The 26,341-nt window shown below is 39.5% G+C and overlaps 1 protein-coding gene across 3 annotated transcripts in view; it reads left to right on the top strand.

Annotated features, from left to right (window-relative positions):
* The window catches only part of ARHGAP10 (Rho GTPase activating protein 10), a 339,539-nt gene that overhangs the window by 104,358 nt on the left and 208,840 nt on the right, over positions 1-26,341 (top strand). For 2 of the 3 annotated variants that reach the window (XM_040472753.1, XM_040472763.1), the window contains exons 4-7: positions 6,961-7,032; positions 15,236-15,337; positions 22,414-22,524; positions 24,552-24,656. In XM_040472753.1, the coding sequence (XP_040328687.1) occupies positions 6,961-7,032; positions 15,236-15,337; positions 22,414-22,524; positions 24,552-24,656 (390 nt within the window). The remainder of the gene's footprint in view (positions 1-6,960; positions 7,033-15,235; positions 15,338-22,413; positions 22,525-24,551; positions 24,657-26,341) is intronic. The other variant, XM_040472772.1, reaches the window with a different exon arrangement.

Raw genomic sequence — 26,341 nt, 5'->3', positions numbered from 1 at the left:
GAGTGTCCATGGGCATTGGTCACCTAGATTGTACTTGTTGATGGGAAAGGAGCTAGAGGTCAGACTTTGCCTGGTCCATGCAGGTCTTACTGAGCTCCCCTTGGGAGCAAACCCCAAATCTGCATTATAGTTTCTTCCCATTGTTAAGATAGTTTTTTTTTTTTTTTTTTTTTAATGCTTGCACAGTTGCTTTTCAACGCTGAAACCCACTGGCTTGCTTATCCCAGGCAAATCTATTACCTCACTTGTAAATCCCTCTTTTCAGCTGGACAGCTACTTGAACTGTGATTCTCTCATGAAACATTCAACCTTTCCTCCCAAATTTTGTTCCCCTGCAAATATAGTAAATGTATATTAACATATACATGGGGGCGCCTGGGTGGTTCTGCTGTTTAAAAGTTCGACTTCTGGGGGCGCCTGGGTGGCTCCGTCGGTTAAGCGTCCGACTTCAGCCAGGTCACGATCTCGCGGTCCGTGAGTTCGAGCCCCGCGTCGGGCTCTGGGCTGATGGCTCAGAGCCTGGAGCCTGTTTCCGATTCTGTGTCTCCCTCTCTCTCTGCCCCTCCCCTGTTCATGCTCTGTCTCTCTCTGTCCCCAAAATAAATAAACGTTGAAAAAAAAAATTTAAAAGTTCGACTTCTGATCTCAGCTCAGATCTTGATCTCAGGTTCCTGAATTCAGGCCCTGCATTGGGCTCTGCACTGGGAGTGAAGCCTACTTAAAAAGAAAAAAAAAAAAAGAAAGAAAAAAAGAAGAAAAGAAAAGAAATATGCAACCAGAGAAGAGTAAGAACATCTTGGGATGTACTCAAGATGATTCTCTCAGGCAGAGTTGAGCCAGCCATGGCCCAAGCCCACCTCACCTCCTATATTTGTAAATACATTTTTGCTGGAATACAGCTGTGCTCATTCACTTATGTACTGTTTATGACTGCTTTTGGGCTACAATGGAAGAGTTGGGTAGTTGCAACTGAGGCTATATGACTGCAAAGCCTAAAGTATTTACTACCCAGCCTTTTATATAAAAAGTTGGCTGACTCCTGCCCTAAGGTGAAAGCAACTGGTAAATCAACACATTTTACATTCATGTAGATGCATTCTGTTTCTAAGCAAGACTATCCAAAATCCTTTTCAAGGCTCATTAGTCAAAGCCTTTTCTGATTTCTTATTGTGGCTAGTTCAAGTATTTTATGGGGAATAATATGGTTACATAATCTTATAGGTGGAGTATAAAATCACATTCTCTATTTGCTTTTTCTTTCTCTCTTTAAATTACCTGATTTCTACTGTATTAGTATTTGAAAGCTTTTCTCCATAGTATTACTTTCAGCTGTCTCTTTTAAATTGGGGAACTGTTACCACCAGAAATTTTCTTTAGGGTTTTAGGAGCCATCCTTGATTTGGTATTCATTTGTCTCTGGGGAAGAATCATGTTTTGGCATTAGAACATTTCAGTAACACTTATTCCTAACAAATATTATATAATACTTCTGTGAAATTTCTAAAAGGAACTGAGAGATTCCATGGAGTGTCTAGTCTATTTTGAGATAAAGAAGAAAACAGTCCTTCTTGCTCAACCACCAGTGCCTTACTGAAACGTTGAGTAGCTCCTCTTGTTTTGTTTATTGAATAGAATGCTTAAGGCTCAGTTCAGAAGGTACATAACCAGATTTTAAAAGAAAAAATTGGTAATGGATTTTAAATTAAAGTTTTTTTAATCAAAAAAGTTTTATGAAAGAGTTGGACATAGTGATAAGACAACAACTCCTTTCTTATTCTGGAAATTTGCTTGTTAACTTGCAAACAGTAAGAAATCTCTCATGCTGTTTTCCTTGGGAAAAAGAGACCTTGGGAGTCCGACACTTAATTATCCAAGTGAAGGACCCATTTAATGACCTAAAATTACTTGTGTGTAGTCTTTGTGGGCCCCCTTTTGTAAAGGACGGTGTTTATGCCACACAATGAACTTTTAGGACTTACATTTTAAAAGGCCTCTCTGTGTCTGTGTTATTAATGCCTGTATCTAGCATTTACTGAACATTTCCTAGATCCTATTCTGATGGCTCCTGGGGCCCATTGGATCTCTTCCGCCTCCTCTGCTGATTTTCAGCTGCGTTAGTGACACTGAATTGCTTGCAGGTGTATGCCCTGAAATTGCTCTTTTCCTCTCCCCTTTATCCTTACTCTTTGCCATCGCTTCTTGGCCTTTTGGCTAAGATCAAGTGTACCCTTACTCTTTGCCTGGAGAACTCGTATGCCCTATTTCGGGCTCTGCTTTATCTCCTTCCAGAAATCTCTTTTACCCAGTCAGCTCCCTCACCTGTGCAACTTGCCTGTGCTGTGCACACCACATCAATACTATGCTGATATGTTCACATGTCCTGGAAATACTCTTACCTTGGTTAAACCTAACTGCTCACTCACTCCCTGCATTGCTAGAGAAAATCGCACAGCAAGGCAGATGGATGTCTTCCCAAACTGCTGCTCAGTCACTTCAAATGGCCTGTAGCCCTGCCTAGTAATGTTCGTGTTTCTCTAGGAAGTGCTCTGCTCACGGTTCGTAATGATATTTTCCTTCATTCTCCTCACTATTCAAACTTTTTCCCATGCTCAACCTCTCTTGTAAGTGATCTTGCCTTGTATTTCATGGAAAAAATAACCATCAGGTAGCAACTCCCCAGCCTCTCTTCATGAGATCTTCACACTCATTTGTATTGATACAGTGCTTGTGTTCTTACTTGTTATTACACGGGAGGGACAGATCCCTCCTCCTGTGACAGGTCAACACCCATGCATGGGCACCATCTCATCTCCTCCCACCTTAGAAATTTGGAACCATCTTTTCAGGATTCTTGACGTGGGCATTTAGATGTTTTACTATCTTTTGGGTGTCTCCTAGTGTCTTAGATTTAGCATAATTCCTTAGTGCTTGCTCCTAGCTGCTTTTGCTCATAATTTTCCTATTTTAATAAATAGTATTTCTGGTATTCACTTGTTCATGCCAGAAATCTGGGAGTGATCCTGGGAACGCCCACCTTTCCCACATTCAGTCCATCACCAGTTATTTTGATTCTATCTGCAGATATCTCTGAAAACTCTATTTTTGTTATCATGACCTTATTCCAGCCCCCCATCCTCCGTTATATGTACCATTCTAGAAGCCTCTTGGCAGGTTTCTCTCTTTCCATATTTCCTCACTTCTAATCTCTTTTTCTCAGAGAATCCAGAGTAATCTTTAAAAGATCTAAATAATCATTGTGTTAGTGCCTGGCTTAAAAACCTTCCGTGGCTCACATCATACGCAAAATGAAAGAACTCATTCCCTGGGCTCTCAAGGTCCTATATGTTCTGGTCCCTTGCCTTCACTCCTGTCTTTCCATTTACTTCTTTGTTCTTTATGTCCCGGCCACACTGGCCTTTTGCTATTTCCTGTAATATACAAATTTCTCACCTCAAGCCTTTACCTCTGCTGGGTTCAGGCTGAAAACAATTTCGCTTGCTTTCTGCACCCCTAATTCCTTCTCATCTTTCATATATGCACTTAAATGTTATTTCTCCTCCCTGCCTTTTTTTTTTTTTGGCATCTTTTAATCTCAATTTTTAAATTTACAGCCAAATTAGTATATAGTACAACAATGATTTCAGGAGTATCTACTCCTTAATGCCCCTTACCAATTTAGCCCCCTCCCACAACTCCTCCAGTAACCCTCTGTTCTCCATATTTAAGAGTCTCTTATGTTTTGTCCCCCTCCCTGTTTTTATATTATTTTTGCTTCCCTTCCCTTATGTTGATCTGTTTTGTGTCTTAAAGTCCTCATATGAGTGAAGTCATATGATACTTGTCTTTCTCTGACTAATTTTGCTTAGCATAATACCTTCTAGTTCCATCCATGTAGTTGCAAGTGGCAAGATTTCATTCTTTTTGATTGCCAAGTAATACTTCATTGTGTGTACTCCATTGTGTGTACATCTTCTTTATCCATTCATCCGTCAGTGGACATTTGGGCTCTTTCCATACTTTGGCTGTTGTTGATAGTGCTGCTATAAACATCGGGGTGCATGTGTCCCTTCTAAACAGCATACCTGTATCCCTTGGATAAATACCTAGTAGTGCAATTGCTGGGTCATAGGGTAGTTCTATTTTTAGTTTTTTGAGGAACCTCCATACTGTTTTCCAGAATGGCTGCACCAGCTTGCATTCCCACCAACAGTGCAAAAGAGATCCTTTCTCCGCATCCTTGCCAACATCTGTTGTTGCCTGAGTTGTTAATGTTAGCCATTCTGACAGTTGTAAGCTGGTATCTCATTGTGGTTTTGATTTGTATTTCCCTGATGATGAGTGATGTTGAGCATTTTTTCATGTGTTGGTTGGCCATCTGGAAGTCTTCTTTGGAGAAGTGTCTATTCATGTCTTTTGCCCATTTCTTCACTGCATTATTTGTTTTTTGGGTGTGGTGTTTGATAAGTTCTTTATAAATTTTGGATACTAACCCTTTATCTGATATGTCATTTGCAAACTTCTCCCATTCTGTTGGTTTCCTTTTAGTTTTGCTGTTGTTTCCTTCGCTGTGCAGAAGTTTTTATTTTGATGAGGTCCCATTTTTGCTTTTTTTCCCCTTGCCTCTGGAGACGTGTTGAGTAAGAAGTTGCTGCGGCCAAGATCAAAGAGGTTTTTGCCTGCTTTCTTCTCGAGGATTTTGATGGCTTCCTGTCTTACATTTAGGTCTTTCATCCATTTTGAGTTTATTTTTGTGTATGGTATAAGAAAGTGGTTTAGGTTCATTGTTCTGCATGTCACTGTCCAGTTTTCCCAGCACCACTTGCTGAAGAGACTGCCTTTATTCCATTGGATATTCTTTCCTGCTTTGTCAAAGATTAGTTGGCCATAAGTTTGTGGGTCCATTTCTGGGTTCTCTATTCTGTTCCATTGATCTGAGTGTCTGTTTTTGTGCCATTAAATGTCATTTTTTGGATGGAGCTCTCTTTGGGTAGTTTTTTCCTTATAAATCCTCTACTAAATTCCTCACCTTAGTTCTTTTCACCATTCGAAGGAATTACTAGAATTTGCAGCTACACGTTTCCTTACATGTTCCCGTATGCATCATGTCTTCCCTGCTAGACAGTAAGTTCCAGGAGGGCAGGGACTGTACTTTACTTTGTTCATAGTTGTGTCTCCAGCACCTGGTGCTGAATGCTCAGCAGATATTTGTTTCATGAAATACAGGGTTTATTGGGATGACTGCTTGGAAAGGGGAAGTCCTGTTTGGTACTTCATTGCAATATTGTACATTGGTTAAGGTTAAGCTTGGACTTACATGATTTTGAATCTCTGCTCCTATCTTCTGTGAACTTGAGCACTTATTAGCCTCTGTGTTCCCAGCACTGTCATGCTGGGCTGACTTCTTTCTTGAGTGGACCATCCACCCTGGAGAATGTATTTATATACATACTTATATGCAGGTTTATTCGGAAAAGGAGTAGGCTAGGCAGTGACACTGGTGCTAATAGAAATGCGCCTTAAATTATTGTGAGATGTTGTGTGTCAGATGGATCCCTTTAAAAACGTATGGCAGAACTTCTCATATCTGCTGGAGGCATTCCATATTGTTCTGAGTAGTTGGGATTCCTGGCATGTGCTTTGTCCCTGCTCTGTTGTTTAGGACAAAGGACTTTCTGGTTTGCCATTGTTGTAGGTCACATGGTCAACAACATAGGGAGGATAAAATGAATGTAGTATTTTGAAAGTGATCCTTTTCCCCTGACTAGTTGTTGCTCTTCTTTCTTTTAGTTCTCTGTTGCCCCAGCGCCTTGATAGTTAAGTTATAAATTCTCAGAGTGGGAGTGAGTGGAACCTAATTTGTGGCTTGGGGAAGAGAGTTCGAACTCTAGGCATCTCGAGTAGGCATAGTCATTTTTTGATGATTCCCTATCTTGAGTAGGCGTAGTCATTTTTTGAGGATTTCTTTGGGAGAAATCCTTATCTAATGGAATATTGCAAAGGAGCTTTTGGTTAAATTCAGAATCCTTTACTTTTCTAAGTAACTTAGTTTTTCTGTAATTTAAAGCTTGGATTTCTGGAAGCCTGTGTGTGTGTGTGTGTGTGTGTGTGTGTGTGTGTGTGTGTGTGTGTGTGTAAAAAGAGGCATGAAACTTCCTTGTAAAGTGTTGTGAAGTTTCCTTTTCTATTCTGGGTATTTCTGATCTTCCGGAAATACAGGGTGAGAAGACCACTACTCACCTGCATACTCTTCGGTGCATTTTCGTTCGGTAAATATTCCCTGTGATTTTCATTTTCAGCATTGTTTGTTGCATGTTCTTGTCTTCAAAGGAAAAGCCCCAAAGCAGCCAATAGAAGAACGAGTGGTTGGATTGTGTATATGGCTCCTACCACATTGACCTCCTTCTGTACTGTTTGCCAGCATGCCCAGTATTTACTTTGTTGCGAGCTCCAGGGACTCTGCTTTGCATATACACCTTCAATCGTTATGAGTAATTTTCAGTCAGACTGAGTGTGTAAACTTGTAGCCACAAACTGAGTCCTTACATAATGTAGTCTGATCACTAGTAAAGGAATGTAATTGACTTGTAAATTTCTGAGGAGGGGGAGGGAAAAAAATCTCCAACAGAAGTGTTCTGTTAATGAATGTGATAGACCTCTTTGTTGTTTAAAGACAACCGGCTTGCTATTTCCCTGAAGAAAGAGCTGTGTTGGGACTGTTGCACATTTCCCTGGCACATTGCCCCACCTCCTCTTCCCTGAAAATATTTATGGAGATCCAGTGTGTTAATAAATTTAGAAGTCATTTGATGGTTGCATTGGCAGCGTGAGATAAAGTAGTTAAAATATGTTGTTCATTTTATTTCTGGGTGGGGTGGAAGAGGGAAATGAAATACTGACTTTTTTTTTTTCCTCTTTGGAAACCTAATACGATGTTCTTTTGTTATCATTCTCATTCTCTAGGCATTAAGTGTAACTGAAACCCTGATTAAACCTTTGGAAAAATTCAGAAAAGAGCAACTTGGAGCCGTAAAGGTTTGTGTCTAATTTGAGCACACTTGTACGTGGAAGATGGACGTCCCTCTGCTGCTTCACTGTACTCTTGATTCGCATTTGGCGGCTTGGAAGGAGATGCTGGAGTAAACCATCTGTTGTTTTATGTTGTAAATGTGCTTTTTCCCCTTGGGGGGTATGAAATTGTAAACCAAACAAAAACACCTGGACGGGATAGTAAAACCTCTAGCAATCTTTGGCTACACCTTCCCATATAGAGGTTTGAAAATATCTTTAACCAGACCTCACATGCACTCGGAATAGAAGCATCTTACCTCTGTGGGGAGTACACTGATTTCCTCATACGCCTCAGTTTTATGGAGGAGTGTAGCGTTATGTGAGGGTTTAAGATTAGAAATGCTGCTACACCATGATGCCATTGAAACTAGGAAGAGAATATTAGGTTTTGGGGACATAATTTCCTTCAATTTAACACAGATTTACTGAGCTTCTCTTACACGCCAGTGTTGTTATAGGTAGGTGCTGGGGATTCAGAGGTGGGTGAACCACAGCCCGCACTCAAGGATCTGGAAGTTAGCCAGGATTTCTGGGAACAACTTGGTGACTTTACCACAGGGAGCCTGAGATATATTTAGCAACTTCCAATACTAATGAGCTTTGAAATTATCCCAGAGAAATAATTTCTACCAACGTTTCCTGAATTTTGTGCATTCACCTGAGGGACAAAAAGTAACAATCATGTGTTGACTCTTTTTGGCTTGGCCCGGAAGAGAATAACATCACTTTTAGGTAGGGAAGAGAGTTTTTACATTTGGATTCTCCCCCCTCCCCACCAGTGGCTTGGGGTTGTGAAGCTTTTTTTTCTTCATCTTCCTAAGCAAAATATTAAAATGGTTTTGTACAAATAAACTTTGTGGCTTCAATGACTGTAGCTATACAGATGGGCCCAAAGAGTGCCAGCTTTTTAGTTGCTATTTAAAGAATCATTTCTCCTGTGACTTGTTAAAATATTAGATACATTTCCTTTTAGCATACTATTTTACCTTTTTAATGAAGGGCTATGTTTTCAGAGGAGATTAGTCAGGCACCCTCTAAGTCCTCTTCCTGGATTGTTTGCTGAGTTCCATGAAGCTGACTGTGTCTTCTGGATTTGCAGCAGGACACTGGAGGTCTGCTTTCACACCTGTGACCTTGGGCAGATAATTGGCTTTATAGTTCCTTATCTGTAAAAAGAGAGATTTGGGGATTTGACTGCTCTACTTTGTATTTTATGATTCTGTTTTCTCTGATCTTGTCTTCTTTAGGCTGTTTTAAAGCTCGAACACCTTGACTGTTTGTTTTCTAACACTTCATTAGCAGGTACTGAATGTAAACAGTGTCCGTTTCTTATTAATTGGATGATGGTGGTGGTGAGTGAGGATTATATTATGGAAATGGAAAATGAATATGACTTAATATATTTTCTTTTTTATTTGCCATCCACCCTACTGTTTTTTGTTTGTTTGTTTTTAAGTAGGCTCCATGCCCAATGTGGGACTTGACCTCACAGCCCTGATAGACTATGTTCTAGCAACTGAGCCAGCCATGTGCCCCCCTACTGAGTTTTTATAAATTTCTAACCTTGAATTTTCTATTGACTGACTCCTCTCCCTCTAAAACTTTTCCTGTTTCTGATGTTGTACTTGTTCAGAGTATATATCCAGCAAGCACCTCGCAGAATAGCTTGCCATGTTAAAAGAAGTTATTTTAATAATTTTAGTCTATGCCTTGAGTTGTTTCATGGCCAGATTCCATCCTGAAGTCCCCCCTTTTTTTTTATTCCTTCATTGTTCACTGTCTTTAAGTTTGTGAAGGATTTATCATATGTTCTTGTTCAGTACAGTATGTGTGTTGGCTGTCATACTATGGATACTATTTGAGGAGGCAAGTCCTTGTGGGTCACAGGGAGAAGGCCTTTTTTCCTCAAAGTTTTATATGTTAAAGAATAGAGAATGGTGATGTTCTAGGTTATATAGTGCTATGTAAGCATCTGTCTCTAGACGTTCAGTGTTTAAATCTAGATTGTTCTGTGTTGAAGAGAAAAAGGCTGTGCTTTTTTTTATTTACTACCGGCCTCCACTCTTGTCTTAATATATAAAGTATCTGATAAATAACCTATTCCACTGATAATTCTAGAAGAGGGTTTGTATAAAGGTTTGTAATCTGGATCCTTGGTTTTCTACATCTGTACTTCTTGAATATTTCATCATGTTTTGACAAACCTATATTTTTATTCACTCGTTAATTGGGACACTTAAAAATAACTTTATGTAAGTTAAAGGTCTTTTTAAAAAAGCAGTTTTTATGTGGGGATTAAAGGAAAAAAAAAAAAAAGCCTTTAAAAGTTGACCACAGCAGAATGTTTCAGATCTCCTTGTTAGAATGTGGATCTTCTCTTTCTCTTCTCCTTCCCCACCTGGTGTGTCCTACCCTCTGCCTTTCAACTGGAGCTGTTTCTGTTCTGTTCACTCTTAGTTTCTCGGGTTTCCAGAATCTCAGTGACGTGTTTAATTTGTGGTTTTAATATGTCTGAACTGCTAGGTTTTTGCAAGCTGGATTTTTTAAAAGCCCTGAGCTATTCTTTTCTACTGTTGGCCTCCATTTGGATTTGTTCTCCTTCCGTCATATCTGTTTGGTTTGGGCTCATTCCTTGGTTCTTGGAGGTTCTGCTGATTTTCTTCCATGCTTGCCAGGTTCTCCTGTCTGTTGGAAAAATTCCATTTCTCGTCGCAGGACACAGGTCCTTCTGTGCTGTGTCACATGAGGTTCCTGTTCAGAGTTCCCTTCACAGCCTCACTCAGCTTTTACTTCCTCTGCAGCTCTTTCCTTTCCCCAGGGGCTTGTCACTTACCCTAGTGTCTGCACAACACTTTATCCAGAGCCATTGCTCATTAAATGTCGAATTAGCCACTTAGTCAAATTAGGAAACTAGTATGGGCACCGAACGACAGAGGAGCCTAGTAGGCTGTTGTGTAAACTCTGTAAGAAATACCCCAACTTGCTATGACTTACATTGGGAGAATTTAAGACTTCTCTTGTAGATATTGGAACAATCCAGTAATGAAAATGTGGCCTCATGCAGGTGGCAGCATGCATGCAAATATCAAACAGATGCAACTAAACTATTGATAATCGAGCCAACTCAAATGCTAGTCTGAAAGAGCCAATTACTATTTTATTCACTGGAATAAAAAAATGTAACCAGAAGGGTTGAAAAAGATGTTCATTTCATATATTATAACTTACAGCCTCAGCCTTTCAGAGACCCTTGTGCCAAATTTCTTTTCTATTTCTTTCCAAGATTGTATCTAATGACTAAATATTTAATAAAAGTTGACTTCCTGAGATTCTGTAAATGACTGCAGTGAGTGAATATGAGTGAAAAGCAAATCTACTTAAATAATTTCTCAAATTATGTTTGACAAAGCAGAAAAAAATGTTGACTTAATTACATTTTTTTCATTTTAGTTATAAAACACTTACCAGCACCTATCGTAAGGGAAGAGTCCCAGTATACAACTATGAATTAAAACACTAGTTGGCCTTCAAGACATGGTCAACTCTGGGTGTGGGGGAGATGCAAAACAAAACACTAAAAAGTGCTATAATTGAGGTAAGCATAGGTGCTCTGGAACATGCCCTATTGTCTCAACTTGGAGTGCCAGGAAAGTCTTTCAGGAAGACCTGCTTCCTTCTTGTTTGAATCCCATTTCTGCCCCTAAGCTAGCTGTGTGGATTCGGGCATTCATGGTCTCCAGCTCTCAATTTGCTGGTCTTTACAATGAGGCTAATGACCCCTGTCTCAGAAGGTTTTTGTGAGGATTAAATGAACTTGATAGTGTATTTCCCATGCCTCGAGAGGGGCCTGGCCTACATGGTTGCAGTTTATCTTATTATCCCATTTATGGCTTGCTCTGTGTCAACTTGCCAAACAAGAACCGCTCAGGTTTTTGTCTACTCTCTGCATGCCGCAAGCTTCAGAGGTGACATGCCAGAGTACCGTGGCTTATGACCCTCCTGGCCAGGTAGTGTGAAGGTGATGGATAGGTGACCCTGCACAGTAGCTGAGGGTACCTGTCAACTTTGTCATTTTTGGTGCCACTGCAGCCACAGGCTTCCTTCTCTCATCCTCTGACAGATGTCTCCTGGGTGTGGAGTTAGGTGCTGGATTCTGTGGGGGAGGGAAAGCTGAATTCTCACTTCTTTGGGTAGGCTGCAGGGACTTAGAGAAAGGGGGAGAGTAAGGTTGGATAAGGCAAGTGAGTTGTCAAACAGGGAGAGGTGACATTTGGTGCAGAAGTTAAGGGAGGGTGTGCTGTTTTCACCACCATTGAGTGGTAAGGGGGCGCTTCATGGACGAGATGGCATTTTTATCTGGGCTTGCAGGATGTTGGTAGACCAGGGGAGGGTAAGAACAGAGATTACAGAACTCTTGGGTATCAGGCTTGGACATCAGGATTGCAGTTTAAAAGGTGTTCCTGCCAAGTATATGTGTAATATGAATCTTGTTTCTTGCATGGGTGGTATTCCCCCCCCCCCATCTCCTTACTTAAATAAGGGAGGAAGAGTTGGAATCTCTAAGAAAGTATTTAGTTCTCCAGACTAGTTACGCCTTATTATTTTAATGTTTATCGTTGTAAAATAAGTTTTTTCATTTCCTCATCTCAGGAAGTTTGTAAAACAACCAAAACATTTTTAAAAAGTTACCTGGTAACTTTAAAAAGTCCCCCCCGCCTTTTTCCAAAGCAAATTCTAATGCTCTAAAGAAATGTGGACAATTCACAATCTCAAGCTCTTGTGAATTCTTTATATATTCCTTATTCATTTTTCCATGGAAATACTAATATGTGATTTTAGCAGAAACTTGCTTAATCTTAAGAGTGTTTTTATGTATTAGGAATATTTACTTTTCTTACATATTAATTGCATCTTCTCCCTGCTTTGTCGTTGGTCTTTTAGCTTGTCTGTTGTGTATTTTTTGATATTTAGAAGTTCTCATGGCCTCTTCCATTTCTTTTTTGCTTAAAAAGTATTGTATGTTGTGAGATCTGATGAAACTGTTCTCTTTTATGGCTTCATTTTTTACTCGTGACTCTTTCAATCCATCTGGAATTAATTTTGATATGAGACATAGTTCTCTATTTCCAAGTAGTTAACTAATTATACCAACACCATTAGTTGAATAATATTTTTTATCCAGTGATTTATGATACAACCTTAAAAAGTATGTTTACTTCTAATATATTTAAAATATTAAGTTTTGTTTCTTAGGTTTCTGAATTCCCTTTACCATTTATACAGCATACACCTTATTTGGTTTCACTGTTTTTTTTTTTTAATGTTTATTCAGTTTTGAGAGAGAGAGAGAGAGAGAGAGAGAGAGAGAATATGAGTGGGGGAGGGGCAGAGAGAGAGGGAGACAGAATCTGAAGCAGGCTCCAGGCTCTGAGCAGTCAGCACAGAGCCCGATGCGGGGCTTGAACTCATGAACCATGAGATCATGACCTGAGCTGAAGTCGGCCGCTTAACCCACTGAGCCACTCAGGTGCCCTGGTTACACTATTTTAAGTAATAACTATTCTTTACTTTTGGGGGGGGGGGGTTGAGGGGGTCGTGGGGCATGGGCATAGGTTTTGTAACCAATTACAAGCTGACTTTCAGTGAATCATAGTTAACCTGTAAACATAATTTTGTTTGTCTTACTCATGTTAAAATGTAAAAAAAAAAAAAAAAAAAAGATTGCCACTATTTTATTTTTTTTAATGTTTATTTTTGAGACAGAGAGAGAGCATGAGCAGGGGAGGGGTAGAGAGAGAGGGAGACATAGAATCTGAAGCAGGCTCCATGCACTGAGCTGTCAGCACAGAGCCCAATACAAGGCTTGAACTCATCAACTGATGAGATCATGCCCTGAGCCAAAGTCAGATGCTCAGCCGACTGAACCAACCAGGTGCCCGGTAGCCATTATTTAAAAATCACTGGGTTTTTCGGCTGTTCCAGAAAAATCAGATGACATGGCTTGTATACTAGCCTATACTCCCATGTGTAACACAAAAGCCATATGAGCACAAAGAAACAATACTACCCTGTAATGGCATTGAGAACAAATGCAAGAAGAAATAATTTTATTTAGGTCTTAAGATTTAAAAACAAAACACAGCAGCATTTGTATAACGCCATACCACATGTGGACAAACGCATTTCCACTCTCGTTGGTGGGTGGAATGTTCTTTCTTGGCTGAATTCTTTCTGCATAAAGCCTTTGATACCCCCGCTTTCTTTCATTCTCAACTTTACCCACGTGTTAACTTACAAACCCCACTGCTGCTGAGTGTGCTGGGTGTTTTGACTGCTCTTTTTAGCATCACTGCTTCCTTTGTCCTGTTCTGTGATTCTGATGAAATCAAATGCGTAAAAATATTTTCAGTGTTCCTGGTAAGTACGAATCTGCACTAGGGAGCATTTTTTACTACACAATCCTGCCTTGCGGTAACCGTGTGGTGAATGTAGCGGAATGCCTTCTCTTCCTGTTTTGTTTGAACGTGAGAAACATGCTCAGAGAACGCTGTGAGGCTGGTGCAGTCACAGTCCTAAGTGGCCAGGACGAGAGCTGGTTTTCTCACACCAGATCTAGCATGCATTCCACACTATCAGCTTGTTAAAATAGTGGAGATTCTGAAACAGTGGCCATATGTTTGTTTTACTTTATTTTTCTGTGAGTCACCAAAATAGTTGATGAAAACTGTAGTAATAAAAAGCAGAAAAGAGAGTAACTGTGTATTCATGCCTTAAGCTTTTTTTTTTAAATAGTTGTAAATGAAACCTAGAGAGCATAAGGAAAAAGTGCCTCTGTGTCAACAAAAGTGTGACTGTTGTCACACGTAGGTGATCCATAGGGTCACAGAATTTTAGGATTGGATCTAAAAATGAGCAAGTACGAAAAAAAAAAAATCCCTGACTTCTTCAGTAAGAAAACTAAAGTTCTGTGTTGTGAATTTTTTTTTCAAAGTTGTGTAGCTAATTTGTAATTCAACTTGGAATAGAAATGGGAAGAAACATCCGTTCTTGAGACTGACTGTCTTCCCTCCGTGTGGGATGAGCCAGCAGAGGCTCTGTCCTAGGTTCCCACAGTTTTTGTAGTCCCATGTCCTGAAAAAATAATGACAAATGTGAAGAAACAGACTTCTCACGTGCTTTGTTCAGTCTCTTTGCCTAATAAGAAAGAGATCATATCAGAAAAGATGGGAAATGTTCGTTTTTGCTTTAGAAAATAGAAGTTGGAAAATAGGGAAGAGAATGTTCCTTTCCAGGAGCCCTTGGAGAGTTAGGGAGAGTTTGAAGTTAATGGAAACATTTTGAGGGCATGAGGACATAGTGTGCTCTCGTTGGTGCTCAGAAATGTTTATTAAAAATCCACTTAAATTGGCAGAGGAGATTGTCTATCTTTTCTGTATTTAACCATTAGGATACTTGTTTTCTCAAAAAGCTTCTATCGACAAAGGAAGCAAATGCTGGTTCTAGGCAGTACCTGAGGGATGTTTGTAATGCTAATCACAGAGTCTCAGTACAAAGGTGTCAGTGTTTACCTTATGCCCTGTAGACTGATCTGTTGATACATATTCTGAATAGTGTAACAGAAATCACTGGGAAAGTTTGGGAAAGGAGATGATGTTTCTGATCAGAGGGTCTTATTGTTAAATTCACACTGGACAATTAAAATCTTTCCCAAGATTTTTTCCCCCCAATTGTGATGATGCTTCCTTTTTTTATGTAGACTAAAATTTACTCAGTTTTAAAAGAATCCCATTTCTATGCCAAAATCTGCACAACTTTGCTGTTTTAACCCTGTGTTCTTTTTTATTATTATTTCTTTTAACGAGGGACAAGTGACATGGTGTTAATTGTAAGCACTTAAGTATGAAGAGTTGAAAACTAATGTGCTCGGTAAAAAGCCCATTAAAGGAAAAAAAGAAAAGATGAGTGACTCTTTAATCCTAACGCTGCTTTGATGATTCGTAATCAGTGGCATGGGTACAGATAGATTTTTCAGATAGCTTCCTCACACTCGGTGGTACTTTATTTATTTTTAGATACTATTCATATCTTGAGCTTCCTAGTAGATAAACTTTGTGCATACATTTCCCCTCCTGTTTAATCATAGATGTCTGTGTTTTCTGACTTGTAGGAAGAAAAAAAGAAGTTTGACAAAGAAACAGAAAAGAACTATAGTCTAATTGATAAGCATTTGAATTTATCAGCCAAAAAGAAAGACTCACACTTACAAGAGGTATTGTTTTTATTTTTCTGTTAATTTGTTCCTAAATTCAATGAGCAGTGCATGTTTTTTCCATTTAAAGTGTGCTTTTCTTTTGTGAACTTTTCATCTAGGGATGAAAAAAAAAAAACGAAGAGGTAATGCCATGAATTAAGGGAAAAAAAAGTTCTTGTGGAACAAGACGCAAAATAATGAATACATCTTACAGTGATTAATTCAGTATAGATTCATAGTATTAACATTTTTGATTCTGAGTATATTTTCACGGGAACAATTTTATCCAGCGCTACTGAAGAACGGGTATATTATTTTGGGGGGAATAGATTCATTAATTGGCTTTCAAGACTGTGAAGAAATGAATTTAATAAGCTCATATACCATTTTGTTTTTATGTGAAGGCAGCATTAATCTTATGTAATGCTGAAGATTCAGGAAGTTCAGCTTCATTGGAAAAAGAGCATCTGCTTTACTTGTGGTAATAGACTCATTTTTTTTTTTTTTTTTTTTTTTTGGAGGGAGCCATGTGTAAGGAGAAAGGAATTTATATCTTATCTCTCATTTTGTCTGTCTTTCTCTTTTCTAAATTCCCTGGCTCTTGTGTTTTCTCACTCACACACTTGAATGGAAACTCAGTGGTTTGCAATTTGGAACATATGTTTTCATTAAAAATAATGCTGTTTTGCAGCTGTTGGGATCTTGACTCATCCCACAACAGTGTGATTTTTTTTTTTTTTCTTATTTGTTTATTTTTAAACACCTAAGGAATCTGGGCATAATATCGCATTATAACATACTTTTACTGAAGTATCATCAAAATGACGCTAATAACATTGGCTCTAGTATAGAGCTGGTTTATATTTAAAGTCAGATATTTAGTTGCACACTATGTGTGTGTGTGGTCATTTTGACATTCCCCACATGTCACATTTACTTTTTCCTCTTTAATAACTGACATTTGGATGGCGTTTGGAAGTTTATAAAAGAGAAAGGAGCTTTTATATCATTTAATCCTCACTACAATACTGTAGGTAGGTAGGGCTCCAGTCTCTCCTTGTTCCACATTGTGTAGAAAACCATCCAGTTGTTCCATATGCTCCCTCTGCCCATTTTGAAATGACAGCTGTTGTTTTTATAGACTCTCCTAATGCCAGCAGCATTCTACCTGTCTTTTCCCCTTATCTCTCTTTTCAGAGATCCTGAAGGGAATTTCATGCTGTAAGTAAATTTCCGTCTTCACTGGCTAATTAGGTATCTTATTCAAGCCGTTGCTTAGGCAAAATCTTTATGGCCATCCTTGGCCCTTACTCTCTTACCCTACATCCAGTCTGTTGGCATATATTGTCTGTAGCTTCTGGATATTCTCAGAATATGGCCACTTCTACTCCCCCCGCCACCCCCCCACCCCAGGCCCCATCTCACCCTGGCCCATGCGGCTGGCATCTCTCACATGGATTACTGCAGAGCCCTCTTAATTGGTCTCCCTGCTTCCACCAAGATATTCCTACAGTTTATTTTCTATACAGCAAGCAGGTTGAGGCTTGATGTTGCTGGTCCTCCCCAGACCCCCCACTAATAGCTATCTGCGGAAGCCCAGGGCCCACCCTCCTGTCCTCGCACCCACACGGGCTGCTTTGCTCTGGCTGGGTTGGGTCAAGCATCCTCTGCGCTCAGGGCCATTGCTTTTTTGTTGTCCTACTGCCTGGTACGTTTCCAGCCCAGACCTGTATGCCTCACTCCTCCATGTACTCTCTGCTCAGAGTTCACCTTACTAGAGAAGTCCCCCACCGTCTTATTTAAAGTGTCCCCCTTATGCTGTTTTAATTTTTTCACATTCTTTTTTTTTTTTTTTTTTAAATTTTTTTTTTTTTTTCAACGCTTATTTATTTTTGGGACAGAGAGAGACAGAGCACGAACGGGGAAGGGGCAGAGAGAGAGGGAGACACAGAATCGGAAACAGGCTCCAGGCTCTGAGCCATCAGCCCAGAGCCTGACGCGGGGCTCGAACTCACGGACCGCGAGATCGTGACCTGGCTGAAGTCGGACGCTTAACCGACTGCGCCACCCAGGCGCCCCAATTTTTTCACATTCTTACAAACATTTGACATACTAAATATTTGTTTGTTACATGGCTTCTTGCACTATCTTGTAAGCTCCTTGAAGGCAGCGACATTGTTTTATTCAGTAGTCTGTCCTTTACACCTAGAATAGTACTAGTCAGGGAGTAGGCAATAAATACTGAATGAAGAAGGATGAAGTTGCTTGCATAGTGAGCTAGGGCTCCATCCATTTGATCATTTCCAAAGATAATTAGACTCCAGATCAGCAATTTGAAGAGACCCTCAAGATGAATAATTTTAGTTTCATTTAAACTGTGCATTCTGCCCTATCTTGCTATTTACTGTTTACAAACATACAAACTCCCACTTGAAACCGCTTTCTACTGCAAACATGAAGGCCTTTTTTTGGGGGGATGCTCTTTAAAGGGAAAAAGTTAGATTTGGATTTTCGTTGCTTTTGGCATTGGCTTATGTATTGCTAATCTTTAGTGAACTGAGTTGAGGTGCTCAAGAGGTTTATAAAGTTTGCTGAGAGTGGTACTGAACAAAGGCATAGAAACTTGCATCATGTATTCTTTCTCTTTGTCTCAAATGAAAGTAACAGGAGACGATTGTTGCAAACACCAGGCTGGCTATTTTGGTAATTTTGTTAGGACCATTAGCTGTAGTTCTATGTTTATTGAGCACAATACCTTCTACTTCCATCCCCCTCCCTAAATTCTAATTAATATTTACACTAGAACGAGTATCAGACATTTGAGAAAAATCTATTTCTGTTAATTTTTGAAGTATATTTTTGTTTTTTGAGCGGTCAGTTCATTATATTTCAGTATATGTGACTGGAGGAGTAGATCTTGTGAATAACTTTGCAGGAGAATGGTCTGTTCTTGTTACAAATACTTATAGAAGGAATGGCCAGAAATTGGGTGATGGTCAAATTGGAATTTGTTAAAAACGTCACTTTTGCTTGATCTAGTAAAAAGTACAGTCTGAATGTGTGTTTTCCCACACTGCCCAGCAATAAGCTCGCTACTGACACTATCTACCTGAGATGGCATCAGCTCAGGGGGTTAAGGGCTTAGTCCAGAGCACTGTCCCTTTTTAAGATACCAGTTGCAAATCAAGGTGTTACCTGTGCTTCTGATCTACTTGCTATAAATTAGATGATCCTATGTCCCCCTCCTTGGGTTTGATTCATTTCCTGAGTGGCTCACAGAACTGAGATAAAACATTTACTTAACTAATTTATCGTAAAGAATAGTATAAAAGATTGAGATCACTAGCTAGATGAAAGGGTACACACGGTGGGGTCTGGAAGGGTCCCAAGCATAGAAACTTCTGTCCCCATGGAACTGGGGTGTATTACTCTCCAGGCACATGCATGTGCTCACAGACCTTGAAGTTCAAGCGTTTTGTTTTTTTTTTTTTTAATTTTTTTTTTTTTCAACGTTTATTTATTTTTGGGACAGAGAGAGACAGAGCATGAACGGGGGAGGGGCAGAGAGAGAGGGAGACACAGAATCAGAAACAGGGTCCAGGCTCTGAGCCATCAGCCCAGAGCCCGACGCGGGGCTCGAACTCACGGACCGCGAGATCGTGACCTGGCTGAAGTCGGATGCTTAACCGACTGCGCCACCCAGGCGCCCCGAAGTTCAAGCGTTTTTACAGAACTTCCTACGTTCTTTGCCAGAGGTCTGTAGGTGGGACTGAAAGTTCTAGCCCTCTGATCATTTAGTCTTTCTGGTGCTATCTAGAGGCCCCACCCTAAGTCATCTCAGTGGCATAAACTCCGGAGAGGCTCTTTATGTATGGCAAAAGATATTCCCATCTCTCAGGAAATTCCAAAGGTTTTGGAAGCTTTGTGCTTTATTCCACATATAGTGATTGCCTTCCAGACTTGAGTCAGGCTCTAAAGGACTGTGCTGCTCCATATCATTAGGGTGCCCTTGGCATTGTTGTAAATGACAGGTTATGGGCAACCCTGGGGATTTTGGTGATCTAATCACACAGTGCGTGGCATAGTGGTTATGGATAACCAGAATACTAGGGGTGTGTATAGAGGTTGACCATCAATGAATGCCAGGGTGATTGGAATAGTACAGACAACCAGGTGAGAAAATCTGCTGAAATAAAGAGCCTACTTGGCTAAGTCTGATCCTTGTGTAATTTTCTTGAAGGACATTTCCCAGTAACCAAACATGAGGAATCTACCTGGAACTCTTCACATCTTCATTTTATTAAATACGAAACAAAATTGCATCCCTCTCGCCCCCGCCCCCGCCCCAGAGTTGTGTCTGCTAGCTACTGGTGGCTGAACTTTCAAACTCTGGTTATTCGAGGCATAAAAAAGATGATTTTGATGAGTATTAAGTAGAAATTCTCATTTTAGCTTAGTAGCTTAGTAACATAACACTCTTATATAACATTCTACTTGAAAATTCATTTCATGCTAAAAAAATTTTTTTTGCCATGATAGATACTTTTTCCCTCCAAGATGAAAAAGATTGTTGTCACATTTCCATACCATAAAATATACGCACTTAATGATTTTCAAGGGCACAGTTCAGTGGCATTAAATACATTCACATTGTTGTGCGACCACCGCTACCTTCACATCTAGAGCTCTTGTCATCTCTTAATACTGAAACTCTGTGCCCATTGAATAAAACTTCCCCAGCTCCCTACCCCTATCTCCTGACAACCACCCTTCCACTTTCTGTGTTGGTTCTAGGTAGCTTATAAAAGTGGAATCATAGAGTATCTGTCCTTTTGTGACTTGCTTATTCACTTAGCATAATGCTTTCAAGGTTCATCCATGTTGTAGCACGTCAGAATTTCCTTCCTTTCCGAGGCTGAATAATATTCTACTGTATATGTATATATATATCACATTTTGTTTATCCATGTATCTGTCAGTGGATACTTCGCTTGCTGTTGCCTTTTAGCTATTGAAAATAATGTTGCTATGAACCTGGTTAGATAAATCTTTTCGAGTCCCTGTTTTCAGTTTTTATGAGTATATACCGAGAAATGGAATTGCTAGGTCACGTGATAATTCTGGTTTTAATTTTTTTGGAGAACTGCTATGCTGTTTTCCAGAGTAGCTTCATCATTTTACATTTCCACTAACAGTGCATAGGGTTTCAGTTTCTCCATATCCCCATCAACACTTGTTTTGTTTTAATGTTTTTAATGTTTTATTATTTATTTTTGAGAGAGAGAGAGAGAGTGTGTGAGCAGGGGAGGGGCAGAGAGAGGGGGAGCCACAGGATCTGAAGCAGGCTCCAGGCTCTTGAGTTGTCAGCACAGAGACTGACGCGGGACTCGAACTCATGAGCCATGAGATCGTGATCTCAACTGAAGTTGGATGCTTAACTGACTGAGCCACCCAGGTGCCCCTGTTTCTTTCTTTCCTTCTTTTTTTTTTTTAATAGTTTTGTTGTTGTTTTGATAGGCGTGAGGTGTTATCTTGCATTTGTATTTCTGTAATGATTAGTGATGTTGAGCATCTTTTCAGGTGCTTCTTGCCATTTATATATTTTCTTTGGAGAAATGTCTAGATAAATACCTTTAAAAGTAAAATTGGCCAAATTAAGAAATATATTATGTGATGCCTTGTAAGAATGGTTTCTAGGCTGGCCATTCTTTCCCTGCTCTTCCTCCATGGAACCCTGCTCCTCCCATAGTGCCCTTCTAGTTAGACCAGATAAGCTGGAACTTTTTTTTTTTTTTTTGAACAGTCTCCTGACCATCTGGTGCCTGTTTACTCCCAGAGGATGAGACATTTTGAGGACTTAACAGCCTGACTGCCTACAGATGGGCTTCAAGCTCTGGCCCAACTTTTGAGAACCAGGCTCTTTTCTTTTTTCTTTGACTGAAGTACAGTTGACATACAATTTTACATTAGTTTCAGGCACAACATAGTTATTTGACAGCTCTATACGTTATGCTGTGTCCACCATAGATGTAGCTACCATCTGCTCCCAAACAACACTGTTATGGTGCTATTGACTGTATCCCCTATGCTGTACCTTTCATCCTTGTGACTTACTCATTCCGCAACTGGAAGCCTGTACCTTCTCTCTCCTTCACACGTTTTGCCCATCCTCCTCACCTCTCTCCCGTCCAGCAGCCGTCGTCTCCTTCTCTGTTTTTATGGGTCTATTTCTGCCTTTTTGTTTATTTTGTTTTGCTTTGTTTTTTAGATTCCACGTATACATGAAATCATATGGTATTGTCTATGTCTGACTTATTTCACTTAGCCTAACAGTGTCCAAGTCCATCCATGTTGTTGTAAGTGAGAAGAGCTCATCTGTTTTTATGGCTGAGCAGTAGTCCATTGTATATATAGCACATCTTCTTTATCCGCTCATCTGTTGGTGGACACTTGGCTGCTTTCATATCTTGGCCATTCTAGATAATGCTGCCATAAATATAGGCGTGCTCACGTCTTCTCAAATTAACGCTTTTGTTGGGTTATACCCGGAAGTGGAATTACCAGATCGTATGGTATTTAAGAACCAGGTTCTTGAGATGGTACCATAGCTACCACTTCCTCACCTGCTGCCTTCACTCATGACTACTGAAGTGACTACAGTTTCCCAGGCCGACTGCATTCTTACAGGATTTGTCAACGGAAATAATGTTTATGTGATTTTGATCATATGCGTATGGTTCAACCTTGGGTGTCCGTTGTGGTTGGGGTGAGTTTTTCGTGAAGAGGCATCCTTCAGTGTTTAATCCTTTGGGGCCAATCTCATCATAAAGAGCAAGCGTTGGCAGACTTTTTCTGCAGAGTCAGATAGTAAACGCTGTATACTTTTGCAAACTCTAAGGTCCCTGTGGCAGCCATAGTATTCAGTTTGGCTGTTCTAGCAGGAAAGTGGCTATAGAAGATCTATATACCAGTAGCCACGACTGTGTTCCAGGACAACTTTGTGTAGAAAACCAGGCTGCAGGTTGCCAACCTCTGGTCAAGCGTTTCACTCCTTACCGTCTCTGATTTAACCAGCCTCTATTACTTTAACATAGGCAGATATGCAAGTGGAGCAAAACCGGCAGCACTTTTATGAACTGTCCCTTGAGTATGTATGTAAGCTTCAGGAGATTCAAGAAAGAAAGAAGTTTGAGTTTGTGGAACCTGTAAGTATCATAGAAAGTTGTTCTGCTGTTACATTTAATAGATATCCTAGAAGCATTTTTCTTTCTAGATGAAATTTACAGTTCCTGGGGACCAGGATACATACACAGGAAGCAAGACATCATGAATTGTAAAGGGTGGACCCAGATCGTGATGAGGTCAAGGAACCACCTTCACAGTTCAGTGGTTCTCGGCCTTTGCACAGCAACATATAGTGAATATTATTTCTCAATGACTGCAATCAGGTGCAATTTCTGCCACCCTATTGTAGACCCACCCTTTAAAAGAAAACCCTGTGAAAGAAGTGTTAGGATGGGAGAGTGAGCAGTGGTGTCGATGGATAATCTTCACTCTTCTCGAGTTTGTTCTGAAGCAAGTACACCAATCCAAATTTTAGCACTTTAAACAGTTCTTGGTAACAAATTATTATTATTATTTTTTTCAACGTTTATTTATTTTTGGGACAGAGAGAGACAGAGCATGAACGGGGGAGGGACAGAGAGAGGGGGAGACACAGAATCGGAAACAGGCTCCAGGCTCCGAGCCATCAGCCCAGAGCCTGACGCGGGGCTCGAACTCACGGATCGCGAGATCGTGACCTGGCTGAAGTTGGACGCCTAACCGACTGCGCCACCCAGGCGCCCCTGTAACAAATTATTTTTAACGCAACTGTATGCTTATGGCAGCCGAGGTTAAGAACCAGCATATGGAGCATTTGAAACTATTTTGTGAGTTTCTCTGGCAGTTCTTTATACTTATTTTAGAGACATATGATTTGTGTTTGTGCTTATATAGATGTTATATATATGTGATGTATATGAAGATATGTAAAGTAATAATTCATACTGTGGGTTTTAGTAAAACAAGAAACACTAGAATTCATGATTCTCAAGATTAATTTTAATATAGGTGTTTTTTTTTTTTGCATGTGGTTTTTTAAAAAACAGTTTTACTGAGATAAAATTTACATGCTATACAGTTATCCACTGTATGTGATTTTGAGAAACAAAAAATAACCAAGTAATGATTAACTTAAAATTGGCATTCATGGAAGCAATAGTCCAGTTGGAATAATAGATTAACCTAATTTCAACCATTAGGGAACAATTCATCTCCTTAAAGCTTTCTTTTATGTAAAATAATAATGACCTACATTATTTACAGTGCTCTTTGTTCAAGGCATTGTTCTAATACTTCATCGTGCTCATGTGTTTATGCCACACAGGAACTCCAGAAGGAGATATTTTTATTATCCCACTAAGCAAATACGGAAATAGAAGTACAGAAAATTTCATTAATTTCCCCAAGGTCTCATAACATAGCTGAAGTTGGGGATTGATCCCTGCTGGCCACTTGACATTAGAGTCCCAGATTGCTAGCCATTATGCTATGTGACATTATAAAGAAAATGAATTTCAGGATTTTCTTAATTCCTATCCCAAATTATGCTTGTACTCACTTTAAATTTACTCTCATGTTTGGGCAGAAGGAGGTGCCCTCTAATCAAGAAGAGCAGGTTGAGGGTTGGTAAGAACTCAGAGCTTAATTATCTCCCTGTCTCTACCTGTCTCTGCCCCAGTCACTGACTGTCCGGGTAGACAAAAGAGAGAGGTTGTGCTGCACTAAATGCCATTGGAGAGAGCCTGTAGCTCTTTGATTCTGTGATTTCACTTTTTGTTACAGTTTGTGTTGACCTATGGTGATAAGGTTTCAATTATAAATGGATATGGAGATTCTCTTCAAAAAAAAGAACACATGGGTGTTGTATCATTTCTCCAGTACAGTGCACTATAAAAGCTATCTAATGGCTCTGATATTTAAGGAGAAATCACAAATCTTTCATTTTTTAAAGAGACAGATTAATAAATAATATGCAGTTAGATTTAATTGACTTCTGGTGACTTCTTTTAATTTTATTTCAGTAGAATTGCAATGGGATGGGGGAAACGTGGCTGTTTTTTATTCTTTCTTCTTCCCCCTGAGGTTTTTTTTTTGTGCTAATGTCATTTTTTCCCCCCCTTTGTCTTAGATGCTGTCATTTTTTCAGGGAATGTTTACTTTCTATCATCAGGGCCATGAACTTGCCAAAGACTTCAATCACTACAAAATGGAACTACAGATCAACATTCAGAATGTAAGGAAATGAAAGCTTTCTGGTATAAAGGATGTTTGAGATGTGTATTTTTGATTTGGTATATGAAAAACCTTAAACTAAGACCAGACTGAGCTGTTGGTGCTGAGAAACTGAGGCTACGTTGCCACCTTCTGGTCAGTTCTCAGCATAACAAACTGTTCTTCATGGAGGTGAGGCTCGGGGAATTGTGCCACCTGGCGGTTCTTTTTTTTTTTTTTTAAATTAATGAATTTGTTTTATGAATTTATTTTTCTTGCCTTTCAGAAAAGTCACTAGGTATGTTTTTTAAATCAGGAGTCACATAGATTATATTTTTCTTTTTCTAGTTTTATTTAGATTTAATTGACACACAGTGCTATTATAAGTTTCAATTGTACAGCATATTGGCTTGACATTCATATTGAAAGACAATTACCATGAAGACTTTAGCTAACGTCTGTCACTTCATGTAGTCACAGAAAAATGTTGTTTCACGTGATGAGAACTTAGGATCCACTCTCTTAGTAACTTTTTTTTTTTTGGAATATATTTTTTTTTAATTTTTGAGACAGAGCATGAGCAGGGAAAGGGCAGAGAGAGAGGGAGACACAGAATCCGAAGCAGGCTCCAGGCTCTGAGCTGTCAGCACAGAGCCTGATGCGGGGCTCAAACTCACGGACCGTGAGATCATGACCTGGGCTGAAGTCGCACGCTTAACTGACTGAGCCACCCAGGCGCCCCTCTCTTAGTAACTTTTAAGTATGTCCTACAGTAGTGTTAACTGTCACCATATTGCACTTTGTGGGATAGTTGTAAGGATAAGTTTTGTTATGTAACTTTCAGTGTTCCATGTAGGGAACAGACAAAAGAGCACTCCACATTACATGTAAGGCGTTTTAGTTCTAATGATCTCAGTTTCTTCTGTGTATCTTACTTGATTTTTGGTTGCTGGTTCAAGAGGAATTTCTTAACTGTGTTTATGCATATTCACTAATGTATTGAGTTCACAGTTGCAGTTGGTCCGTATTATTTTCCTGGAAAATGTATGCTTTCAAAGAGGTCTTGGATAAAGAGATTTAGGAGAGCTTTATTAATTTACTAAATTATTACAACATATGTGATTTTGATCAGAAGGTGGTGGGTGTTTTTTCTCTTAACACTTGAGTTGACTTTGGGAAGTGTCCTCATTGGAATGCTATTCAGATTATGTTTAGTATAATTTTAGACCTTGATGGAAAAAAAGCGAGTGAGTTTTGGAATACATGCATATGAGCGCATACTGAAAGACACACGAAAGATGGGACTCTCTGTGCTGTTGTTGCCTGACTTTCACTTTGATATCTTGAGACTGAGGAGGAATGATTTTTGTATAGATTTTGTTTCCAAGTTTTTGTTTTTGCATAGTTCCCTACATTTGGAAATGTAGATAATGAAGTTTCTTTTTCTTTTTTCTTTTGTAAATCATGTGTCAATTTGTATTTGTAGATTATTTGGACATTGAGCTGGGTTAAATAACTGAAAGAGTACAACCCTCCCCTCCCCCCACTGTCAGTGATTATAATGTGACAGAATTTAAAAATATATCAAAATGCATATGTATAGATACGTTCTAATTTTATTTTTTGTGATAAAGCAACATTTTATTTATTTTGAGAGAGAAAAAGAGAGTGTGTGAGCAAGCGAGCAGGGGAGGGGCAGAGAAAGAG

Source organism: Herpailurus yagouaroundi, unplaced genomic scaffold (genome assembly GCF_014898765.1).
Source record: "Herpailurus yagouaroundi ecotype Mexico unplaced genomic scaffold, PumYag 28, whole genome shotgun sequence".
Classification (NCBI taxonomy): Eukaryota; Metazoa; Chordata; class Mammalia; order Carnivora; family Felidae; genus Herpailurus; species Herpailurus yagouaroundi.
Note: the sequence above shows the minus strand (reverse complement) of the source record. Positions and strands in the feature narration are given on the sequence as shown.